The sequence below is a fragment of the Acomys minous genome (assembly GCF_964271855.1).
Source record: "Acomys minous genome assembly, chromosome: 3".
In the NCBI taxonomy this organism is placed as follows: Eukaryota; Metazoa; Chordata; class Mammalia; order Rodentia; family Muridae; genus Acomys; species Acomys minous.
In genome coordinates, this window is record NC_140485.1 from 26,426,382 (window position 1) to 26,451,170 (window position 24,789).

Consider the following 24,789-nt stretch of genomic DNA (forward strand, 5'->3'; position numbering starts at 1 on the left):
AGCCTTTGCTGTACTGGCAAGATATCTAGCCCACTGGGTGGGTGATTTTCTTAGCCTCATCCTGCCTTGAGGCAGAAAAAAAGGAACCCCGAAGATGGAAATAAAGTTTATTTGCAAAAGAGACTACTGGAGGTGGGGAAAATAGGGCTGAGGGACTAGTGAGCACAGAAGGGTCTGGCTACATTTTAAAAAGAGAGCAGTTGTCTGGTTAGGCTGGTCCTGGGGCATTCTGTAAGTTGCTCCTGCCTGTTCTTAAGACATCTCCCAGCCATTTTGAAAGTGGGGAACCCAGAAAAGAGGAAGGTTGCAGAGTGAAGGGAGCTCAAAGATGCCAGCATCATTACCACCACTTCATCTTTAGACCTCAGTTACCTACACAAACGACCGCTTGTCTACTGAGTTGTTTTGTTTTTCCCTTAAAAGAATTCCCACTTTGTCCAAACTGGAAAGCTCCCCTACTTTTGAGCCTTAAGCTCTTACACAGTCCCTCTTCTCCAAGCTCAGACACATTCTGGCCGTAGAGATCTCTGAGGCCACACATGATGCTGAGCACAGCTACCTGGACCACGCTGGCAGATGGGAAGGGGGCCAAGGCTGAGGCAGCCAGAAGCGAGGAGTACTGAGTTCAGGTGCAGGCAAAGGCCCTGCTCTGCCGGGCAGTAGTGGGTAGAGTTGCCAGGCAGGAGGCCTAGAAGTTCTCGTAATGGTGAGAGAAATGAGTCCTGTCCTGCCTGTTGATGAGCTGACAGGCCTTCTCCACATTCTTGGTCATGCCGGGGGGACCGCAGCTGAAGACTCCAATCTTTCGGACCTGTCGCAGGAGGAAGAGTCAAAAGCGAACGTATTTACAGGCAGGGCTGAGTCAGTATGGGAAAGAAGAGTAAGGTTCGTGTTTGTGGTGCAGGCTAGCTCTTTGGCCCTGTTAAAGACCATCCAGTGCACCCACTGAAGGTGTTTTTTGTTTTGTTTTGTTTTCCTTTTTCAAGACAGGGTCTCTCTGTGTAGCCTTGACTGACCTGGACTCACTTTGTAGACCAGCCTGGCCTCGAACTCACAGCGACCCACCTGCCTCTGCCTCCCAAGTGCTGGGATTAAAGGCGTGCGCCCCCACGCCCAGCTGAAGGTTTATTTTTGCACCGTGCATGGTGAGGGTTATCTCACTCTTAAGTCCAGCTCACATTTTTAAGTGCTAGGTTACTACTGCAGGAGGGCCAACGTGATCGGTGTTCAAGTTGACGGACAGCTCCATGTGTATATGAGATCTATTCCACATCCAGGGAAAGGGCTGGCCCAGTATTGAGCGTGAGCATAGCCCTGAGGGGATAGTAAGGAGTATTTGTGTTATGAGCTCTTCCACTTAGTGCTTGAGTTCAGGCTACAGAGCTGGCATATCTTTGTTCCCTTCGTCCTTCGTTAACCACCTTAGGAGTAACCCTCCATCCACCCTTTCAGTCTGTAACCTACTGAACCCCCAAAGGGATGGAGGAATCTCAGCAATGACCGAATTTCTCCCGGATGGAGCAGGTTTGAGGGCTTTGCTCAGACCCCAGGGTGATAAAAGGAAAAGAGAACGGAGATGTGGAGTAGGCTTACTTGGGGGTGGACCTCCTGCAGAGAGTTGAAAAAGGGCTCAAAGGGAGGGCGACCAAAGTGGGTGACAGAGCGCAGGCCCGTGAACAAACTCCGGTTCAACACCTTCTGGAAGTGCCGCTCACAGATGTACTGGGGGAGTGAAACGGGCGAGGGAGGTCATTGCTAGGACCCTGACAGTGGCCCACCTGCCCTGCCTGGCTGGCCCTGACCTACCAGCATGGTGGTCCTGAGGTCAAACTTCTCAGCCAGCTGGGTGATATAGATGTGGACAGACACCAGGTCCTGGCGGTCATTCTCCTCCACCTCCCGGATGATGTCAGCCAGCCACTCGAACTGCCGCTGAGTCCTTGTCACCCAGATGAAGTAGATCTGAGGACACACACCGGGGCTCAGGGCCAGTTCAGCTTGGCTTCCCTGCATGGCAGGGATCTCAACACAGAATTCTAACCTTAGCCAGTCTGTGCCTGTCCCCGGACCACATGGGAAATAGGATGTATGGGAAGTAGAGTGGGGTTCTGAAGCCAGAGATGGATCGCCATGGACAAAGAGAGAGGAAGGAGTGAAAGGCAGCCTGGTGCCACACCAGAGAGCCTCCCACAACTGAGATGAAGGTCTGTTGGATCCGAGTCAGCTTCCTCCGGCCAAGCTGATGCCAGCACTTCCTTTATGGGTGCTGCTAGGGGCAGGAGGCTGGCCACCTCTGAGCATAACTTTGAGCTGAAGGGCATGTCATAGAGCAGCCACCTTAGCGATCTCTAGCTGCCTGAAGTGCGGTCAGAGGGAGCCCATCCCCAAACCCCCCACCCCCGGGGTAGGGAGCCAACTTCAGCTTTCAAGAGGAAAAGCCAGGTGCTGCGGGTGAAGGGACAGAGAAGAGTTGGCACAGGACAAGGGCAGGAAAGGAGCTGTCACCCTCTGAGTGCTGACGGCATGTGGGCTGGGCCTCTGCCCGCCACATTCCAGCACACCTGATTCACCTGCCAGGCCCAGAGAGACAAGCAGGGGCCTGCCATTGGGTCCGAACTACAGACAAGGGGCTTGTGTGGAGGGGGCCTGAAGGCTTGGCTGTGCTGCTCGGGCCAACCCACCTGCAAGTCCCACCTCGTGTGAGGCCTGAGCCAGTTTTACTTGTGCCCCACCCAAAAGGTGCCCTTCCCTCTCCCAGCCAGTGCTCCAAGGGCTGGCCTCTTCTGGATGAGGGAATGTAGTTTCGTTGGTTGCTTGCTTGGTTTTGCCTCCCTTCAGCCCTTCCTGGAGAGACTCCCACAAGCAATTCCCATGTGGAGCCCCTGATGGCTGAGTGAAGGAGCTCTTGGAAACTGGGCGGAGGCCTACAGATGTCAGGTTACCAATTCTGCCTGTCAGGATACCCTGGCATCTTTCCAACACACCACCCCTCTCCAGGTTTCAGACCAGCTTGCCCTTGCCCAGATGTTAAGAGATGTGGGCAGAGGCAGGAGACACAGGCAGCGCGTTAGGGGAAATGTGGGCTGGCACTCACCTTCTTACAGAACACTTGGCAGCTGACTGATGACTTGAAAACCAGGTCTTTGAGGATGGAGGCAAAGGGGGTGACCCCGATTCCAGCTCCCACTAACACTGACACCTCAAACTTATGCCACTCCTGGTGGCCCTCTCCAAATGGCCCGTCGAGGTACAGCTGTAGGGAGGGCAGTGGTTTTAAATTCAGTGTGGCCATCGTTCTGAAGCCAGAAATGGAATCAGTAGGCTGGGAGGGGGAGCTACCTGACATCGGGAAAAGTGCATGGTGGAGTTGGGTCTGAGGTGTTTTCTGGGACCACCATTCTCTGAATTGAAGGAGGGAGCAGTATCCCGGGGAGCCTGGTGATGCCGCGGCAGTGTGTGGGGGGATGGGCATGGGATATAGGAGTGTCTAGATAATGTGGCCTAAAGTCTGGGCACCTTTGGGTATCTGGCACAGGTGTCACCCGTTGGGGGTGAGTAGATCTCCCTGAGGCGGGTGGTCCAGGGTCCTGCTGCCCGGATGTGCAGGCTGAGCGTGTCCTCGTGGGGTGCAGAGGTCAGTGTGAAAGGGTGGTATTCGGTGGTTCCCAGAGCCAGGCATGCAATGCGCACCCACTGCCCTGACTTGTATTCAAAGCCCTGGGGCCTCTGGAACCGCAGGTGGGTCACTCCTGGGAAGGGATGATGCAAGAGACCGTTGCCTTGAACCCTGCAACAGTATGGCTTCCTCCAACTACAGTCTCAGCTCTGATGACAAGGCAGACACTCTTCTATTAGAACCATGCCTTGAGAAGGAACTGGAGGTGCCCAGGGCAAGAAGAAGCCTGGCCTAGGCTCCTCCACTCTGTCTTAAGCAGGGCCCTATCTTCTAGCAAAGACGATTGCTTCCAAAGATTATCTCTCCCAATAACCCCAGGTCCCTTCTATCTCTAATGGGCCAGGCCAGTAGACCAGAGTGGTCCAGGCACTGTTTGCACCATCAGTTGCCTTAGTAACCAAGCTGGTCCCCTCACAAACCTCCAGGCTTGTACCTGAAGGCAGCAGCTCAGCCTTCACCACGCTGATCTCCACCTTCTTCCGGCTCAGGCTCACCAGCTTGTCCCCCACATAGATAATGGCTGGGGCCAGGAAGAAAATGTGGAATCGGGGCATCTGGATCAGAGCAAAGCTGCCATGGATGATCAGCTGCACAGAGCAAAGAGTACAACTCAGACGCAGTGCTATGTACAACAGACTGCGGGGCCAGCTTTGGCCCTTAGACCCCATGACCTTCTCCACTGGGGTGTCCATTCCCCGCCTCGCCGTGGATCAGTTCCTTCTAGATTCTAACACCACTGCTCCTGCCTCTATCCCCCAAAGGAATATTACTATCCCAGACATAGCCAAGTTGAACCCTACCTGGACTCCGTGAGATACCCAGTGTGGTGAGGGGGGAGGGGAGAATGAGAATGAATCTCAGATGTAGCCGAGGCCTTGAGCTCGGGTCGAGCTTCCTGCCTCAGCCTTCTGAGTACAGGATGTACAAACCTACATCAACACACCTGCCAACATGACTTTTTAAAGACTTTGTTTGTTTGCTTGTTTGTTTCATGTCCTGTCTAAAACGCTTTAGTGAACTTCCCAATGTACCCTTGGGCCTTGCAGCACCCTGCCAGCTGGTTCTTCCTCCCTGTACCTCAAGTCCAAGTCCTTTGGGGTGCAGAATCTTTGCACTTACAGGGAGGGGTAAGGGGAAGCCTGAGCTGTCCTACCCCTAGCTCTCCCCATGGCTTCCCCTGTCCCACCTCCCCGCCCCCCCACCCCCAGTCTCAGCAGAGCTAGCACCTCCTCAGTCTTCTGTCTGCCACATAATAGCTCCCTGGTAATCTGCCATCACCTGTAACCAGTTTTTGCTCACATGCGTGCATACTGTTTCCCTGAATGGTCTGAGGAGGTGGGGACCGTCCTGGCATTGTTTTGGATCTTTGTGGTGCCTGCTGGCTACACCTTTGGCCCTCAGCAATGGTCGGGGAAGGGGCTGTCCTGTTTATTCCACCTTTTAGTGGCTAAGAATACCTAACTAGCCCAGCTTTTTTCCAGAAGTGACCTGACAGACTAACACCGCTCCACCCAGGACTCTATTCCTCTCTTTCTTTCTTTTCTTTTGTTCTCTAGGGATTAAGCCTAAAAGCCTCACACGTGCTAATTAAGTGTTTTGTTTTGTTTTGTTTTAACCACAGAGCTATATCCCAGCTGTCTTCTTCCTTTTCTTTTGAGGTAGTCTTAATGATTTGTCTAGACTAGCCTTGAACTCACTCTGTAGACCAGGCAGACCCTGAATTGGCAGTCCTCCTCCTTCTGTCTCCCAGGTAGGTGGGACTACAGGTAGGTGTTCCCTGACTCTACTGCAAGGCGTTCTTTAAGGACATGCCTGTTCCCACTCCACAGCCTGTGACACTTAGTGACCCCCCTCTTCACCTCCCTGTCTCACTGCCACTTAAACAACAGTGTTCTGCTGGTTCTGCCTCAGCCACCCCGGCCACTCATTTCCCAGCTCCTGCGCTGGCCCCATTCCATCTGCCACCCCCCAATTACGGGTGTGGTCCAAGCCTCGTTTCCTCACTCACTGCTCTTTTCTTTCTGTGCCCTACCACGTAGCGCGGCCTCTCTGATAAGCCGCAACCATCCCGCCTCATCGGCCACCCCCACACATTGCCAGCATGTCCTGCTGCTACCCAGGCATGTCTCCTCTGCCCCCTGAATATTCTAGCACTATTCCCCACCCCTCCATCTGTGTGCATGCCCTTCTACCTAGGTCCTGCTACCAGGATTGCTCTTCAGTTGCCATTCAACCTTGTCACTGTTGAGCAATCTCTTTCTAAAGCTGTAGCCCGAGTCCCATTTACTCTCAAAGCTGGCCCTAACCAGTTCAGTGGAAGTAAAACTCCTCTCCACGGTTTCCTCTGTCTTTCCCACGGTTTCCTATGGCTTCCTGTTGGGGCATTCTGCTTAGCAAGCCCTTCTGTTTGGTGTGCATATGGCACCAGTCTCTGCAGCCCATCCTCATTCCTATGGGCAAGGTTCAGAGAGGCCACCTCTGTTGAACTTCACGCAGAGCTAAGACAGAAGAGACTCTTTGTTGCTGTCTGGTTAGTTGAATTCAGGTCTCTGTTTCAGGAATTCCTTCCCCAGACGAGGGTCCCACATTTCTTAATCTCTCCCTACAGGTGGCAGCGCAGTTCAGTTCTGAGTTGTCAACTTAGACATTCTTTCTGAGGGGAGGGGGGTTGGGGGCCGGGCGAGGCTCTATACTGGAGTCCTTTACATATAACTTTCCTTTCTGCCCAGAGCCAATTGCCTCCCTCCACCCCAGTGATAAGAGAGAGGTTGCTCAATCCCTGATCTCACTGCCCTGGTGCTCTCAATCTGCCAGCCTAGGACTGCCCAGTGACACAGTGATGTCTATAGGCAACAATGAATCAATCAGAAAGCAGTCTTGGACTTAGCGAATCGAGCTAACCACTCTACTGGGTCTTCCCACTAGTTTCATCACCACAAACAAGAACCATTTCATAGCACATGCAAGTAGGCAGCAGGCCAGGGCTCCACCCATCCTTGGGTAGGTAAGTGGAGAGGGAGGAAATTAGTCAACCACGGCTCCCAAAGGAGGGAGAGATTTCTTTGGAAACAAGCATCAGCAGTTCTAGGAAATATCCTAAGCCAAAGTAGATGTTTCAGAATCTGGAAATGCTGAGCCACAGGGAAGATGTCCTCCCACTGGAGAGAGAGCAGCATCTGAGAGGAGGGACGTGGAATGACAGGATTTAGCCACGCCCAAACAGTGGTATTGGTCTTCATTTCAGAACAAAGGAGACTCCTGTGTACTGTTCTGCTAGAAGATAAACACGCTAGTCATAGGGGCTTTGGGCTCTTCCGTCAATCAATTGATGGGAAAAGTGAGGGCCTTGGGACCTGGTTTAACGTCTCAGTCATCTTAGGGTACCCAGGTCAGAGTCGGCTCAGGAGTTCAGGTGAATCAGCTGATGACAGCACAGTGGGGGAGGGGGGGTGAAGGGAACGGGAGAAGAGAGGGAATACGAAGGAGAGAAGACATGGAGCCAGGGTTGAGAAGGAGGCAGTATAGGTGTATAAGAATGATAGTGTTAGAACCCAGCCTCTGCTCTGGCCCACGCTCACATGCACTTGTCAGGCACTGGCTCTGAGTCCTGAGTTAGCTGGCTGGCCAGTGTCGTGACATCTCCTGGGGAAGTGAGTCTGCACCAAAGGGATGCCACATTCTATTCTCCACTTGCTCCCCTGCCTCCTCCTGGCTGCAGGCTCTTGCTGTGAACCTCCCCCATCCTCAAAAGGTAGAAGATCCCTTCCTCTGCCACCTAGGCTCTGACTGTCTTCAAAGACCTGGCCTTAATGTCTCTGGTACTGGGGCCTGAGCTCTCCTTGGAACCCAGGCCATCTGCACCTCTGTCTGTCTGTCTGCCCATGGTATTAATTAATAACACATTGAATAAATTCCTTATTCTCCAGTAATCCATCTCCGCGCCCTCTTGAACCAGTTGCTCCATCCAGAATATAACAAGGCGGAGTCGTAAAGTCGATCTTAGCAGAAGTGTGGCTGGTGCTTTGAGTGACCTTACTAACTTTACAGGTGGCGTGTGGCTAGATGACATGGCTCATGCGTTCTCAGATGATCAGATGACCTGATCAGATGATCAGAACAAAAATAGAACCCTTTGAAGTTTCTCCAAAAGGCGAATCTTCCTTAAGGTGCAAGAAGCCCACCCTCAAACCAAGAAAACAGCCACCCAAAGGTGCGGAAGAACTGGAAAGAAGTAGTGTGGGGAGGTCTGTGAGGAATGTGGATGAGCCTGGCAGGCCTGCTACTGAAGAAACCCACGGCAGGGAGGGACCTTCCAAGAGCTGCATAATGGGGTCAACCTACTGGAGAGCCCCACACTATAATTTTCATCTTTGTAAAGGGATGTGGAGAAATGAATGCTTGAAATAACTAAGGGGACGGGGGGAAAAAAAAGTCCCAGCCCTCACTGCCTCCCTAGGAATGTCTTGCCCATACCCCCACGGGCATGGATCATAGCCAAAAACCCTCACCAGGACGTAGAGAGAAATGTAGAGGTGATGGGTCAGCCAGAAGCCTCGGAAGCTGCGGCGCCGGAAGTGGTGGGAGGCGAAGACATACATGATGGCCAGGGCCAGGAGCAGTAGCACCCCGGTGAGGCCTGTGAAGAGAACAGAAGGGCAGAAGACTAAAGTGTAGTGCTGTGCGGAGGGTGTGTTCTGAGGTATCCAGCCAGGCATACTCTGTCCAAAATGGAGGGGTAGCAAAGTGGCCTTAGACTTAAAAGCTTCTCTTTTCCCTCCCCAGCACAGCCCAGATCACAGGTACCTTTCATTTCAACAGACCTTGTTCGTCCTCTATGCCTGAGGGCCTTTCCGCCTGTCATCACGTTAAATATCAGTCCTTTTCCTGACCCTCAGGTCCTCAAAAACAAGGACCATACTAGGTCTGTCTCACTACTGATCCTCCTTCCCATTGCAAGGCCTAGCATACTGCAGGCTTCGAATAAACGTGTGCTGAGTGAATGCACGCACGGAAATCTCTAGATAAAACATGGGAAATACCAGGCACTGTCCCCACGGAGTCAAAACTGCACCACTCTACTTGAATATCATAGGACATGCCATGAACTGTGGACCAATTTGTGCATGGGACCACACTAACCCAGCACATTTCCAGAGTTCCTTGGCCAGCCTAGAGTTGGTAGAAAGCCCCATCCTTCCTGGAGGATCCCATGCCCGGGGTACAGAGAGGGTAATGCTGGAGCCGAGATGGAGGTGTGGAAACACAGAACACCCTCCAGTGATCAAGGAGGAGAGAGGCAGTCATTAGGAAGATTAGAGCCCTGATGTGTGGAAAAGCAGAGGTTAAAAAGGGATTGAACCACAGCCTGTAAAGTCGTGAACAGAGAGAAGAGCATAAATACAGTCTTATCCACTAAATCCCAGTGTGCAGAAGTCAGCAAGCGCCCTCTGAAGTTCAAAGCAGTAGGATTAAAAAAGAAAAAAAAAGAAAAAGAAAAAGGAAAAGCCTGCTGTATTTCACAGAAAGGAGTGAGCATGGAAAACACATTACCCTGAGGACAAGACAGACTGAAAATATAAACGGGTTTAGGACAAGCCATAATCTATTCACAGCTATGAAATGGGTGATTGTAGGAGGTTAGGGGTCCCCCCACCCCCTACCATGACCTTTGTCAAGACATCCTATGGTGTGGATGGGGGCTTGTGCCTGGCTTGATTAAAAGCCTGGTCCTTCTGCCATGCAGCTGGGGCACAGCATTTCTCAAAGCAGCTGTCATGATATGAAGCGAGGCAGCAGGGAAGCCCTACCTAGGGAGGAACTGGTCCAAGGTTGGGGGAAGGGGCATCGTAATGGAGTCTCTTAAGTCTCCTACTGCCTAGGAGTGTCCTCCTCGGGGCGGCCATAGGAGTTCAGAGAATAAGGCTGTTCAGTGGCAGAGGCCAGCACCTAGGGTTTGGAGTCAAGCCTAGACACCGATAGAAGGGGAGAGAATTCTCACCTGGTACAGTCTGGAAGAACCACCAGTAATACTTCTGAGGGAACTCTGACCTGTGCGGAAGGCGCAGCGAAGAAGAGGCATGAGGTGACTTCCCTAGGACCTCTCCCAGAGTTCCCCGAGGAGCAGCATAACCTAGTCACTGCTCTCTCCTTCTGCCAGTGGCCCAGTCCCATCCCAGAAGGCGACCCTGTCCTCTGGGGCCAAGAAGATGTGTCCTCTACCTTCAAGAGAGTCGTTCCTGACACGCACTTACCCATCGTCGTGGAAGAGGCCAGGAAAGAGGCAAGAGAGGACACTGAGTGGACTGATGGAGAACAGGTACACATTCACTACGTGGCCAGCGCTGTGCAAGACTGAGAAAGACCAGACAGGGTGGTGAACTCAGGGACACATTCAAGTGCTACACAGATAGGGAGGATTGAAACAGCACCCTTAGAGTCCAGGCTGTTGAGCCATAATCAACCTCTCCTGCTCCCCTCCCCCCCGCCCCACCCCCATTCCACCCATGAACACAAGCACATGATTCTGAAATTACACCATTAGAAGCTCATTCCTTTGGTTCCTTTCACAGATCTGCTTTAAAACATAAGGACTAGGAAAGCAGTAATTTGTACCCTTGTGCCCAAGTCTTGGTAGATTGCCGATTAGATGTTGGGGAGGGGGCCGCCTTAATTGAAAGTGTAGGAAAACGTCATTCCGGGCAGGATGGGCCCCTGGGCTTAATTTCATCCCACTCACTGCCCAGCTAACTCCATCCTTATGGAGAATGCCACCCAAGACAGGCATTAAAGTTAAGTGCGATTGGGGGGTAAGGGAATCCAGCAAGAGCAAAAAGGACCAAGAGAACCCCATAGCAGCAGCCCCTGCCTGTGAGGATGATGGCTGTGGAGGCAATCAGGCGGTGGAAGTCCACGGCGGCATCGAAGGGAATGTAGCGGTTGAGGAAGGTCTCCCGCAAGAAGGTGATGAGGTTGCGGCACATGGTGAGCAAAATGTAGGAAAACATGAAGGAGATGCTGGCCGCTGTGCCCCGAGACAGGATGATGCCCACGCGGGTGGTATCGGTGATGCCAGTGTGGTGTGCCGCAAAAGCGTAGTCTGTGGAGGGAAAACAGTGCAGTTGTAGAAGATGCTATTGTCACTTACCGCAGCTCCCTCACCCTCACCCCAAGACACACACACACACACACACACACTACACACACACACACACACACACACACACACACACACACACACACACGATGTGTGTCACTCACAATGGGCTCCAGTCCCAGACCCCAGACTTGTGGTATATGACGTCACTCACAGTAGGCTCTCTCTAGAAAGAGCGCCCCAGTGATGGCATAAAACACTGCCACACAGCCGATGTGGCGCCGGTAGTTTTCAATGAAGCGTTTGAACTGCTGCACCGTCTGGTGGCGTCGACTGCGTTGAAACTTCTCTCGGTGTGCCTCGGTGAACAGCAACGGCTGGAACGAAGTTACCCTGGGAGACAGGGAGCCTTAGCCTTGGCCTGTGAGGCTGAGTACAAGTGGAAACCCGCTACTCCGAAGAGAGCCTCTGAGGGACAGCCTGGGAAGGACAGAGCCTCATGCCCCAGGGTTCAGACCCCAAAAGGCTTTGCCCCATAGTCTACATGAGGGCTGACTTTCAACTGGTTATTTCATATCTGGAGATAGACTCCATCTCCACCAGGGTCCACTCACAGACGGCCCCTTCCCCTCCTTGTTTGTAGTTCCCACCAGGCTCCCACAGTGAACCTTTAGAAGGCTCACTGTCAGAGAGTTAGCTTCACTTGTCAACTTGACACACCTGCAAAGAAGGAACCTCCACTAAGGAATTACCTTCATCAGATTGGCATGTCTGTGGGGGCATTTGTTGATTGATGGAGGCAGGCTCAGCCCACTGTGGCCAGGGCCATCCCTAGGCAGGTGAGCCTAGGTTGTCTAAGAAAGGTAGCTGAGCCGGGCGGTGGTGGCGCACGCCTTTAATCCCAGCACTTGGGAGGCAGAGGCAAATGGATCGCTGTGAGTTCGAGGCCAGCCTGGTCTATAAAGTGAGTCCCCTCCCCTGCTCCCAACTTCCCAGGCAGAGGTGAGAAAAGAACTGAACTTCCCTTGCCCCTTCCTACCATTTGGCATTAGTCATAGCGAGCTATAGTGATGGGTGCACCAAAGCTTTCTGCGGCAGAGGGTATTTATCTGCCGGTAAAAGCAGAGCGCCCTGAACCAGGGAATGGAGCGTTGAAGGGATGCACAGGCGAGGGGCAAAGCAGCCGTACTTTTTGCCAAACCTCCGTCGAATCTCCTGAGGAGGGTCTGTGTCCACGGGACACTGTAGTCTCTGTGGTGATGACTCCGACTTGGTGTTGTTGCGGGCACAGTGGGCGCTTATTCTGGGCGAAGGGCTAGGAAGGAAAGGCAAGGGGTACTATCTGATCCCCTGCTGCCCTGCCCTGCCTCCAAACCAGCTTTGTGCAGGAAAGATCAGATCCCTCGACACGGGACAGCAGGAGTGCCACAGAGAGGCAGGCACACACGGAGAGTGAGTACAAGTTGAGGCCTCAGGATATAAGTGTGTCCTCTACAAGGATACTCGGCACAAGCACTGTGTGAGCTTTGCTGAATCTCAGCAGGCTTTCTCCTCACTCCGATGTGGGACCGTGTGTCTGGCCCCTTGGAGGAAGTGGGCTCTTTCTCTATTTGCATAAAGATGCAGCACGGCACAGCAGAGGTGGGGTGGGGGTGGGCAGCAACCTCAGCCATTCTAGGGAACAAATGACAATTACCCAATATAGTCAGATGGGAGCTTACCAGATCTTCTCCTGGCTGATATAGGAGGCTCGCCGGCACAGGTCCTTGATGACCTCAGGCACTTCCACCCCTGCGATGCAGAGCTTGGTTAGGAAACAGCTCAGAGCCCAGGGTCTAGGAGAGCCTGGTTCAAGGCACAGGGTCCCCTCTTTCCTATGTCTAAGCCTGTAGAAAGTCTCTATCCAAAGGAGGTCCTGCGTCTGGGTACCCCAGCGTCCGTTCCTAGCCCCACTGGGAGCTGGACTCACATAGACACAGCTATAAGGGAGGCGACCCCAAAATTTTTCTTTTCTGTGTTTGAAAACGTTCGTAATAAAATACTGGAAATGTCATCTCATTATTCCTGTCAGGAGCCAAACACTAAGAACAAAGCAACGCTGAGCTGCAAATCCTTACAGGAGGCTTGCAGCCTCTGGGGGTGGGGTGGGGGAGTGGGAGGGGCAGGAGGGGGGCTGAGCTGCAAATCCTTCTTACAGAAGGCCTGCAGCCTCGGCGGGGGTGGGGTGGGTTGGGGTGGGGTGGGGGGGGCTTCTAAGTTCTGAACCAACCCTGAGGATGCCTTAGCTCATGGCAAACTGATCTATGTGAAATTCAAGTGTTTGAAGATTTACTTATTTCAGTTTTATGTTTTTGAGTGTTTGTGTCCATGTATTTATGTGCATCACATGCGTGCCCGATGCCCGAGGGAGGCCAGAAGAGGACATCTGATCCCCTGGAACTTGGTGACAAATGGTTGTGAGCTGCCAGGTGGGTACTGAGAATTGAACCTGGGTCCTCTGCAAGAGCATCACGTGCTTTTTAACCACGGAACCACCTCTCCGACTCCAAAATCAAATGTTTAAAAACCAGGTACAGATAGCCACACTCTCCAATTGTCCAACAGACAGCAACTGTGGCAAAAATGGCCATCAAGCGGGGATCTTGGTGAAGGGGGGGGGGCCTTTGCAATACTCTTGTGCCTTTTTCTGTCATGTCAAATCTTTCAAATAAGATCAGAAGGAAACAAGAAGGCACAGAGATGATTAAAAGAGAAACAAGACACTAGGCATGGTTAACCTTCTGTTTCATTCTCGGTCCCCTGCCTAGCCATCCCAGGGCTGCTGATTCCAGGACGGTGCAGCCTGGCTCACTTCCAGGTGCCTCCCTGGCCTCTGCCCTCAAGCCCAAGTGCCCATTGCCTTGCCTTCCTAGGAAGAGCAGAAAGCTACAGAATCAGCTTTCGCCGGCTCCCCTTGCCCTCAGGCCGGAGGAAACTATATGCAGAAGTTCATCCACATCTTGCCTAACTCGCAACCGTCTCTCAGCAATGCTGCCACCCCCAACTCTTCTCGTAATCTGGGAAGGACCAGGTTTGGCCTCAGCATGCCTCAAGGAGAATCACAAAGACATTGTGATGGCGCAGAACAGGCCACACACAGACCCACCCCCTGCTTGTTGTCTGTCCCTTCCCTCTCTCAGACCCTGGCCTCCACCCACTTGAGTCAGACACAGGTAGGGCAGGAAGTAGCGGGAAGGACAATAGAGTTGGGCCTTGATGCACTCATCAAACGTTGACTGAGCACTTAGCTTGGAGGCAGGGTGGGAGATGAGGGACCGACCCCCAAATATACCAGAACCATACAACCCAGATGAGGAGAACACAGACTGGCCCAAGGAGAGTTGTAACAAAGGGACACTGTTCCCTCCCAGTTCCAAGCTTAGAGGTGCAAGGGGGGCGTGGCTTGGACAAGGAGCGAGAGGCAACAGGGTTCCCGTCAATATCTCCTACCGCAGACTGGGTGTAGTAGCATACACCTGTTACCTCAGCACTTAGGAGGTAGAAGCAGGAGGACTGCCACAAGTTCAAGGCCAGCCTGGTCTACACAGCAAGTTCCAGGCCATCCACCACCCACCATCCATCATCTACCTAGCAAGACTCTGGTCTCCAACAACAACAACAAAAAGTCTCCCACCCCATCCTTACCCCACCCACTGCAGCAGTCAGGATACATTCATGGGCCCAAGGCACTTTTATCTTCTTGGGCCCCTTTCTCTATACAAATAAAAAGGAATTAGCAATGTCATTTGATAATTACACGGGTATAAAAATATAATTCACACTGGATATGTGTTCGTTATTATGTTGATTTTCCTTCTTCTTCTTCTTTTTTTTTAATAAAGTCTTTCTGGGGGCTCCTAAAAGCATATAGAAATTCTACCCAACTCCTAAGTGAGCCCTGCCAAACAGAGTGAGCCCCACCTTTGACACAGAGCTGCGTGAATCGGAGATCGCTGTCGTGGTCCCGCAGCATGAAATGGAAGTCCTCCCAGGTCAGCTCCTCCTTGTCCTGGAAGCCAGACTCCCGGAACATGGACTCCACCACCTCGGCCAGCTGGGCCTTGGACAGGCAGTTGTTGGAGATCTCAATGAAGGACCTAGGGTTGGCACCAAGCCCAGACACAAAGGCTCACTGACCATCTCCTTCAGGACCCCCTATAACAGGGTCCCAGCCCGCTGAACCCCAAAGTCCCTCCACTAGTTTAGAAGGCTCTGGTTACAAAGATAGAGAGGACACCCCAACTTCTCCTTTATGCTTCGGCTGTGCCCTTGTTGGACCCTTCTGCTCCTGGGAGTCCATGACCTCACTTACTCTCCTGGCTGTTGGAGAGGACCAACCTTAGCATCCTAATGAATTCCTCCTTGGAAATAAGGCCATTCCCGTCAAAGTCATACATCCGGAACATAAGGCGGGACTTCTCCTCGGGGGAGCCTGGAAGAAGGAGGGGTCTGTGAGGAGAGCCCCACCCAACCTCTAGAAACCCTTACTAGACTCTCAGGCGCCTGCCTCAGGGATCTCCGGCTTCCACAGGTCAGCCCCACTTCAATGCCCGTGCCCCTCTCCTTCTGGACAATTACTTTCTCCTTCCTCACCTTTCATGAAGACCACCAGGATGTCCAGGAACTCCCGGAAGGACAGGTAGCCATTGCCATCCTTGTCGGCCAGAGAAAACATGGACTCCACAAACATATCCTGGGGCTTGAGGCCCAGGGAGTCAGCAAACTCAGCTCTGCTCAGCTCACAGGTTAGGGCCTCGCGCACTTTAGTCGAAGAGTCCAGAGGCAGAGTCCCTGCGTCTGCCTGATTGATGTCCAGCACCTGCATTTAGGCAGCCACAGAGGTGAGAGAAAAAAAGGTAGGAGGCATCCTTCCCTTGCAGGGTGGTGGGGCCACTTTCTGAGGCCATCTGCCCAGCACAGACCCCCGTTAGCAGCCCAGGCCTGTGAGTTAGCTATATTTATTATACTCCATGACTCCATGGCTCCAGGATTTGACTGACTGAACCAAGTATACACATTTGATTCAACCTGGGTATCTGGAGTTAGAACCAAGAGGTCCCAGATGTGCTCTGACAGGAGCACGGGGTGTTCAGAGACACAGCGGAAGAAGAGCCGGAGAGAAAGTAGTGGTGATGGAAGGAAGACAGGCCTTATCTACTGATAGCTTTTTCTCTCAGATCTTTCCAAGCCAAGCTGAAGGCCTCCACTTGGGGCTCCTGAGACTACATGAATCCGTTATGTCTGTCTTATGTCTAAAAGGTGTGGGAGAGGAGAATTCTTCTTGCGGGCTATCTCCAACTTTCCCAGGGACTGGCGCCAGCAAGACAGCAGACAGCAAGGGAAGCAGGTAAGGCCACAGACCAAAAAACCTGTTTTTCCTGCCTATCGACAGAGCTGCTCACCCCAAGCCTGCCTGTGTTTTCATGAGGCAAGTGCTGCACCTTCCAACAAGGTGCCTTAGCGGAAAGAGCCTGCGGCTGGAGGCAAGAGAGCTGGGTTCATGTCCCAGTTCTGCCACCTGTGTGCCACATAACCTCAGGCACATCCCTTTGGCTGTCTGGGGTTCGTTCCCTCACCTGCCCTGCTCATCTCGCGGGTTAGTATGGAAATCACCAAGAGAGGCTGTGGAGGGAATGGTTTGAAAGCGGAAAGTTCAAGGCAGCTTGTGGGGGAGACCTGGCAATCCATTAAACACACAGAACAAGGCCTTCCCTTCACCCTCGTGAAGTCTGAACTGAGTACAGGTGCCCAGGTCCTATTCGCGCCCTAGCAAGGAGCCCCACCCCACTAGCTGAGGACCCCCGCCCCCGCCCAGTTCTTGTGCAAACTCCATCCATATTCAGTTAGTTGGGGAGTTAAATTTCGCCCAGAGTCCATGTGCACATGCCCGTTAAATAGCAGTCTCCTCTGTGAATCCTCTCCAGCTACCCACTCCTCTCCTCCTCGGACATTAATTGTTCTCCCTTCTGTAGCGTTTTAGCCCTACTCGCTCCTTTCTCCTGGGCCGGGACTTTTTTTCAGCTTTGTGTCCTTGCCAGTCTTACCTATATCATGATCTTACACCAGACTGAAAGTTTTTCTCATCTAACGTCCTCGAACACGTGTTTCCTGGATCACTTTTATAATCTTCATCCCTTCCCAGTGAATATCATCCCTGTCCTGATAGGATGCTTAGCTTCTTAAGTATGGGACGCATATTGTAATTGTGTCTATCCCTGAGCCCCACGCCGTGGATAGAACCCAAGTCTTACACATCCCAGCAAGCACTTTACCACTTACTGTATCCGCAGACATCCTCGGCTCTGAGACAGCAGCCCAGGTTGGACTCGAACTCTGAACCTTCCCGTTTCTCCCTCCACAGTGCTAGGATTACAGGCGTGTGCCAGCGTGCTCTCTACCCTTCATTTCCTATCTCTACTACACTGTTCTGCTCAGGTTATCTTTATTTTTGTACCAGATGAAGCCATTGGTCTTGGGAATTTTCCCACAACTTCCCAGTAGTTCCCAGAAGTCCATGTGGTAGACGTTAATGCTCCACGTGCTCTCTCCGAAAAAGGGATGGACTATGGCTCTCAGGGACCCCACAGGACTGGCTTGCCCCGCCTCATTCCTATTCATCGACTCCTCGGAGCCTTACATCAGGAGACAAGATTGAGATGGGAAGAGACACGCACTAAATAGGAAAAGGACTGAGAGACTGCTTTTGCAGAAGAGCCCCAGCTACAGACCCCTCAAAGCAGAATAAACCTTGGCACCTGTGCCTTTATATTGTGTATTTCATCTGGGCTTCAGCTTCCGCTCACCTCAGGCACAAAGGCGTGGTGATTGCCTAATGAGTGTTTCTCTAAAATCTGATACAATGGGCTGGAGGAAAGGCTGAGCGTTAAGAGCACAGACTTCTCCTCGAGAGGTTTGGATTCCCAGTGCCCACGTCAGGTTTCTCAGAAGGTTCACAACTACTTGCTTGTCCCTCAAGTTTCCAGAGAGATGTGATGCCTCTGCCCTCCGTGGACACCCACACTCATTTGTCCCTCACCCCCATGAACATAATTAAAAATAAATCCTTAAAACAAAACAAAAATCTACCTGATGGCATTGGGGTGATCAGCCCTAACTTTACCTAACCCACTTCCATCCCTTTTCAAGGCTGACGGCAGCGAGAGCAGCGAAGGTATTTTACCACCAGACTTTACCCCCTGTTCCAGAGCCCTAAAAATCTCTATGACTGCCCTCAACCTGCGGTCGGCTTGATGTTCAGGAACGGCAAGCAGAGCCCGCAGGCAGATCACCCCAGGATGCGATTACTCCCTGAACAGAAGGAACTACTCCATGATGGGAACTGAGGCTGTCCACCTGAGCAATCCAAGTCACCTTACGGGAACCAGAATGTCCCCCCAAGTGACAGAGTAGTGTGTTCTTTCCAGCCCACTTTCAGAACCGAAACTAAAGACTACAGTTTGACTAAGGTTGACTGACTATGAATGCCTGTAGGCCTCTCTTCTGGCCCTTTCCCTATATAATCTGCAAGTACACGTCAGTAACCCTAACTGGACGTGCATGTCTGGACCCGTAAAGACAGCATTGACATGTTCCATCCCTGTCTTCCCAACGTGGCTGTGTTGATTGGATTCCTTCCCTCACTAGACACAATTACTTTGGTTTGGAAGGCAAGCAGCTGAACCTAATCTGTTGAAACACACCCCTACCTCTACCCCTATCCCTACCCTTACCCCAACCCCTACCCCTACCCTTTCCCCAACCCCTACCCTTACCCCAACCCCTGTCCCTACCCTTACCCCAACCCCTACCCCTACCCTTACTCCTACCCCTACCCCTCCAGATTTGGCCACTGGCCTAGGGCTCCAGTAACATAAAAGTCCTAAAATCATGACAGACTTATCATATGAAAACTCAAGCCTTGGGATTTGAATGATCACTTCCATGGCTTCATGTAGGAAAGGATGCCTCCACAGGTACACACGTATACACATGTGCACGCACCTGCTTGCACAAGCGCGCGCACACGCACACCAGATCTGTTCCCATGTACATACCTGGGAGAAAAGGTGCCTGAAAAAAGTCTCCAGGAGGTGACCCCGCTGCTCCCTTGTCACGGCTGCTCTCATCAGCTCCTGCTCCCGCAGCTCCCACTCCTGGAAGCTCAGGCCACTCTCCTTCAGTGCTCCCCTAATGTTCTCCACCAACGCTTGCCGCTCCTCCTCCATGTTAAACAATAGCACCTACAAAGGGAGCAGGAGCAGAGGCAATCGCGTCCACCTCCCAAGGACAGGCATTTTGTTTTACACGGATCTCACCGGGGTGGGGGGTGGGTCATTGGTATGGCCTTGCCATACTGTCTTTCCATTTACCGAAGAGACAATGAACTTAAGTGATCTACTTACTCAATACTAGAGAAAAGCCTGAGGTATGTAGGGGTCAAAGGGTGGGGTAGACTGTGAACCAGGTAGTCAGAACCCGAGAGCCTGTTTAACTCCCCTCCAAGTCCCTGAAAATCTACCAGAGACCGAAGTAAAGGAATGGAGAAGAGGTCCCAGTTTCTTCCAGGAACTCATAGCTAAGAATCACAAGAACATCCTAAGCAAGGAAGGAGTCTGCCAACGGCTGCCAGAGTGCAAGGAAAGCATGCGAGCCGGCAGATCCAGAACAGGACAGACATGCGCAAGTTTCTCTCTCTATCAGGCACCACATCTGGAGACTAGAGGTTAGAAACCCTGCCTCTGGGCTCAGCGTTTCTTCCCCTTCAGCCAACGGCCTCATCTGTGATGGGGACCAGCTGGGTCATACCAGGTCGTATTCCTTGGGGATCTTGAGCATGAGGGTGCGGCGTCCGCGGTTGCTGGACAGGATGAGGTTGACCTGCTGTGGAGGCCGCAGCTGGATGGTGCGGAGCACAGTGAGCCTGCCGTCTACTACTCGGATCTGTCCCGGCTGCAAGTGCACAAGCACTGGCCTGCTGGGCTCCTTGCGGCCCTGCCACTCCAAAGCTGGGAAGCAAGAGACGGGGCTGGGTCACCTGGGGTCAACTGGTATCGTGTGGCAAAGTGTATCGGGGGAGAGAGAGGGCCAGTGCAGGGTCTCAGCAGCAACTTGGCCCTTTCCTGGGCTCTGAGGGTCATCCTCTTCTCGACAGGTCTGCTGTTCCTCTAACCCATGAAGAGAACTAAGGACCACTGTTTCCTGAGTGTCTGCCGGATGCTCCCCGTAGTGCTTTGAGTTAGTTATTACAGTTTTTCACACCCTAAGATACGTGGCACCATTAGGATCCTTACTTTATAGATAATAAGAAACAGGTTTAGAGAGATTGAGAACAAAATCTGCCTAAGGCCCAACAGCCAGTCCAGAGCGATGGAACCAGGATTCCAACCCTACTTGACCCCATTAATTACTCGCTTTGCCTGCAATTTCAGCACAAGATGCCACAAAGCCGTTAGGGACTTGTGAGTCATAGCTCTTCAGGATGAAAGTGGCTCTTCTGATTCTTCCACTACTTTATCACATTCCATTTATTTAGGATCATTGGGAGGAGCTTTGAGGCTTGGGGAACTGAAGCTCCAATGCCTACCCCGGCTCTCCTCAACCTGCCTTGGCTTTACCTACAGCCCTAAGAAAGAAGAGCCTTTTCCTCGGGCTCCTGGAGTGAGGGTAGGGACCATAGCCCTAAGTGTATCCTCCCCATCACTGCTCTGGCTCCCCCCCCACCCCCAGACTTACCTTCCACTCCTCCTACAAGCTTCTCAGACATGATGCTGTGGCGCTCCTGTCTCTGGAGCCGCTTGTAATTCCTCATCCGAAGCCGGGCAACAATCCAGGCGCTGAGCAGGCTGACTGGTAAGAAGGAGAACGAAGGGTCGTGGGAGATAGAAGTCACTCCCATCTCAACCCCTTTCCCTCAGGAAGAGATCCTAAGATCCCTATCTTCTGACGCTCCTGCTGCCCACCTTTCAAATTCTGAGGCTCCAAGGAAGGGGCACATTGCATCCCAAGGGAACTCTGTGTGGTGTCTAAAATATCAGTCTTGCCACATGGCCTCCATTACTCAGGTCCTTTCCCAGCCAGGGACTAAGTCCAGACTCCTCAAGCCACAAGCTAGACACACCATATCAGGATGCTGGGCCACCCACCACACAGCCCTACCATTCCAGCTCCTGTTCCAGAAACTGTGTCTGCCCCAGCTCTGCTTCTCAGTGGAGGAGATGTCTCTGACAGCTCCCTAGGCTGGCAAGCTCTTACAAGCAGCTGTGAACCAGGGGGCTCATACAGGCTCTTGACCAAGCTGGGCCCGGGGCATCCCAGGAGATCTGGGAGGCAAATCTCCCTGGAGATCACTTATCTGCACCTGGACACTTTTCCTTCCCCTTATGTTTTCTCACCACCCAGAGGGACAGTACTTTCTGAATTTGTTGTCATCCACAAAACAACTCCAACCCACCCCCTAGATGACACCCTTTGATAGTTTGATAGCCCACCTTGCGTACCCATCATTTTCTTACCTAAGGGAAAGCAGCAAAGAGTCCCAATGGTGAGTCCGAAGCCAAATCCACTGCCCTTGAAATAGTCCCGAACGAAGAGGGGGACACAGGCTGGCAGGCCCTTGGTGCTGAGTTGACTTGGCTGTGGACAGGGGTCTCCTGGGGGGAGGCAGAGGAAGTCAGAACACCCACTACTGGGTCACAATCTGGCACGAGATCACTGAGGAGGGTGTTAACAGAAGAGGTGAGGGTACTCAAGAAACCAGAGAGGAGGAAGGAGCTATTAGCCTCTGTCATTGTAGCAAGACTATGACATTTGCCTATGTGGGTAGCAAGCAGGTCCCAGCATGAACTTCAAAATCTCTAACACTCTCTCTCTCTCTCTCTCTTTCACACACATACACACACACACACACACACACACACACACACACACACACACACACACACACAGCTTCTTTCACCACTGCTGTGGAATATAATACCCTTTACCCTCATTTGGCCCTCCTAATGCCAGGCACAACCCCCATCCTGTTCCATCTGAATGTAAGAATCTACTCCAGGTCTTTGGGTGTCTTGGCCTTGCCACCAATCCAGCACCTACTAAGCTTGTGCAGAAGGAAACTGTATATAGCGGCCCTGGCACCTAGAACCAAGCTTCTCAAGTCCAGAACCCTAGCGCACACCTCGCTTGGAGTGGTCATCCAGCCCACAGTTGAGAAAGGACAAGACTCTGGACCCACACCCTCCAGCCACCTCTAAGTCACTTACCTGCAAGCCAGAAGAAGACATTGGCCTGCATGGCACTGGGGTCCACCTTGGTGACAGCCACTAGGATGTCCCGTAGGGAAGTGTTTCGAATCTCTGCGATCTCTTCCTTAGAGAACAATCTAGGCACAGGAGAGGCGGGGGAGCTGCTGTGGTTAAGGGGAGATTTAGGACCTCACACTCAGGTATCCCATGGGAAAAGGGTGTCTGGTTCATAGCTGCGTTTAAGAGTCTGGCAGCCTAGGGAGCTGTCAGAGACCAGCCCTCATTTGACAGACCCAGAGGGGCTGCAATGGAGGCCCGTGGGGGCTATGTGGGGCCAAGCAGAGGGCCTGTGGTCGAGGCCACGGTAGAGTCTGAGACACAAAGCCCAGGCAAGCCTTACCCATTCCTGTTGTTTTCAAACCAGTAGCGGTCACCATCTCGTAGCCTGACAAATTGGTCAAGAACGATGGCGCTGAAAAGGGCTCCAGGATCCCCGTGGCTCTCCAGAAGCCCTCCGGGGAGCAGCTCCAGCCGAGACAGATCCTGATGGTATAGGGCAGCTGTGGCCTCCAGCACCTGGAGTAGAGGGTGTTTGGGAGGACCAGGCAGAGAGACAGCCCCCAGGCATTAGCCCCAGGGCCAATAACAACAAATGACCTTAACAGTAACTCATTCCTAGAGAGAACTTATTACACCCCAGGCAGGCTTTACACAAGTGAGCTCATTTGCAGGAAGTTTCCCACACATTCAACTTCCTGTTCTATGAAATTTGAATAAAACCGACAGCTAGTCCTCTACATAATTTCTTGAGGAGGTATGGAACCTGAGAAACAAATCAGAGTGTGAGTGGTTGAGTGGCTGAAGGCTATTATAAAGGGCTCTATCCTTAGACTTTAAAAACAACAATAAAAAGAAAACTTTAAACAACTAAATCCCTAGCAGTTTGTGGTTGCAGTTGCTCGCACCTGTAATCCCACCACTGAGGCAGAGGAACGACCATGCTTTCAAGTTGAGAGTGATTTTTTTGTTTTGTTTTGTTTTGTTTTTTTAATTCTGACTATCTACTGCACTGCTGTTGGTTTGAAACAGAGTCTCTCTCTGTGCCAGGCTGGTCTGGAACTGAGATACTTCTGCCTCTGCCTTCCCTGTTTTTACCTTAATTCTATTTTTATTACATTTATGTGTGTGTGTGTGTGTGTGTGTGTGTGTGTGTGTGTGTGTGTGTGTGTGTGTAAGGTGTGTGTAAGGTGTGTGTATGTATGTAAGGTGTGTGAGAGTGTGTGTGAATGCACTATGATGCATATGTAGAGATCAGATGACAACTTTCAGGAATTGGTTACCCCTCTTCCCATGAGGATCCTGGGGATCAATCTCGGGTTGTCAAGGGTAGCCGCAAGTCCCTTTACCAGCCAAGCCATCTTGCAGGCTCCTGTATTCTAAGTACCAGCTTAATTCCAGTGACACCTTGCTGAGGCCAAGACCTGTTACTCTTGATTTGTCGCATGATTCCTACTTTTATGTAGATTCAACAAAGTTTGTGAGACCACTGTATACATTACTTTTAGGGAGGGGCGAGGAGAGTATTTCTTTCATTCTTTCTTTTTTAAAGATTTATTCATTATGTATACAGTATTCTGCCTGCATGCACACCTGCAGGCCAGAAGAGGGCATCACATGACATTACAGATGGTTGTGAACCACCATGTGGTTACTGGGAATTGAACTCAGAACCTTTGGAAGAGCAGGTGGTGCTCTTAACCACTGAGCCATCTCTCCAGCCCCGAGGAGAGTATTTCTTGAGACAGGGTCTACTGTAGCCTGGACCAGCTTGGAACTTGCTGGACTTGAACTCTTGAACCTCCTGCTTCTGTCATCCCAATTCCTAGAACTATAGCCATGAGACAGCAGGCTGGACATAGCACTTCCTTATAATAAGCTTTTGATTTTTTTTTTTACAGTAACTCTACAATGCACACAATTGTGGAAACACCTCTATGCCTAAGTGAGTGTGCCAAGATGACTGTGCCAAAGTGGTAAGGCAAGCAAACTTGGTCTATTGATGAGCAGGCAATGCCATTTGCCCACAGGCGACAGCTCAGAGTATAACAGCTAACTTAGGGTGAAGGCGGCTGGAACAGCAATACAGAGAAACGTAGCTGTCCCTAAGCCAAGGACCTGCACTACCCACTCTGGGACTGTTAAGAGTAACAAAAACAATGCCTACCAAGTACGTGCCTGGCATATCTGTTGGACCTGGGCCTTCAGAGTCAAAGTCAAATCCTGCTGGACTTGGAATCTCTTATTTTGGTGCACAAGATTGAAAGTGACCTACTTGAGTCTTGCCCGCTCACCAAGTGTGTCTCTGGTACCCATGTTTTACTGTCCATCTTTTCTGTTTGGGAACAGTGTGCCCAGGCCCTCCCACTTGGCTCTCTGGGTCCTGACCCTTCCTCACAGTGCCATTGCTCCTCGAGAGTGCAGGGTTGATGTCCCGCCAGTGAGAAATGGGAGACAGTCCCAGTGCCTCCCTGGCTTTGGTGTAAGAAGGCAGGCCTAGATCCCGACCTCTCTGCAGGCAGCTGGCCAGGTAGTCTGTACGGGAATACTTCAATGGCCCAGGCCAGAAATCTGAAAAAGAAAGACTAAAGGGTTGGAGGAAGTTGAGGTCTGCCAATGCAACTCCATCCCAGACCACTCCAATCAACCCCACGAGGAACCATGATCAGTGGATCAGAAGC

At 51.9% G+C, this 24,789-nt stretch overlaps 1 protein-coding gene across 3 annotated transcripts in view; it reads right to left on the reverse strand.

Moving 5' to 3' along the window:
• Positions 1-93: 93 nt before the first annotated feature.
• DUOX1 (dual oxidase 1) overlaps positions 94-24,789 on the reverse strand; it is a 35,317-nt gene continuing 10,621 nt past the window's right edge. For 2 of the 3 annotated variants that reach the window (XM_084776903.1, XM_084776902.1), the window contains exons 12-34: positions 24,507-24,679; positions 22,452-22,627; positions 22,070-22,188; positions 21,320-21,457; positions 20,541-20,654; positions 19,614-19,813; positions 18,863-19,048; positions 15,402-15,627; positions 15,147-15,240; positions 14,730-14,905; positions 12,491-12,560; positions 11,959-12,084; positions 10,984-11,162; positions 10,542-10,772; positions 9,928-10,027; positions 9,675-9,724; positions 8,185-8,312; positions 4,110-4,263; positions 3,517-3,749; positions 3,095-3,253; positions 1,807-1,962; positions 1,594-1,722; positions 94-811 (exon numbers count right to left, since the gene is read on the reverse strand). In XM_084776903.1, the coding sequence (XP_084633029.1) occupies positions 689-811; positions 1,594-1,722; positions 1,807-1,962; positions 3,095-3,253; positions 3,517-3,749; positions 4,110-4,263; positions 8,185-8,312; positions 9,675-9,724; positions 9,928-10,027; positions 10,542-10,772; positions 10,984-11,162; positions 11,959-12,084; positions 12,491-12,560; positions 14,730-14,905; positions 15,147-15,240; positions 15,402-15,627; positions 18,863-19,048; positions 19,614-19,813; positions 20,541-20,654; positions 21,320-21,457; positions 22,070-22,188; positions 22,452-22,627; positions 24,507-24,679 (3,440 nt within the window). In that variant the 3' untranslated portion in view covers positions 94-688. The remainder of the gene's footprint in view (positions 812-1,593; positions 1,723-1,806; positions 1,963-3,094; positions 3,254-3,516; positions 3,750-4,109; positions 4,264-8,184; positions 8,313-9,674; positions 9,725-9,927; positions 10,028-10,541; positions 10,773-10,983; positions 11,163-11,958; positions 12,085-12,490; positions 12,561-14,729; positions 14,906-15,146; positions 15,241-15,401; positions 15,628-18,862; positions 19,049-19,613; positions 19,814-20,540; positions 20,655-21,319; positions 21,458-22,069; positions 22,189-22,451; positions 22,628-24,506; positions 24,680-24,789) is intronic. The other variant, XM_084776904.1, reaches the window with a different exon arrangement.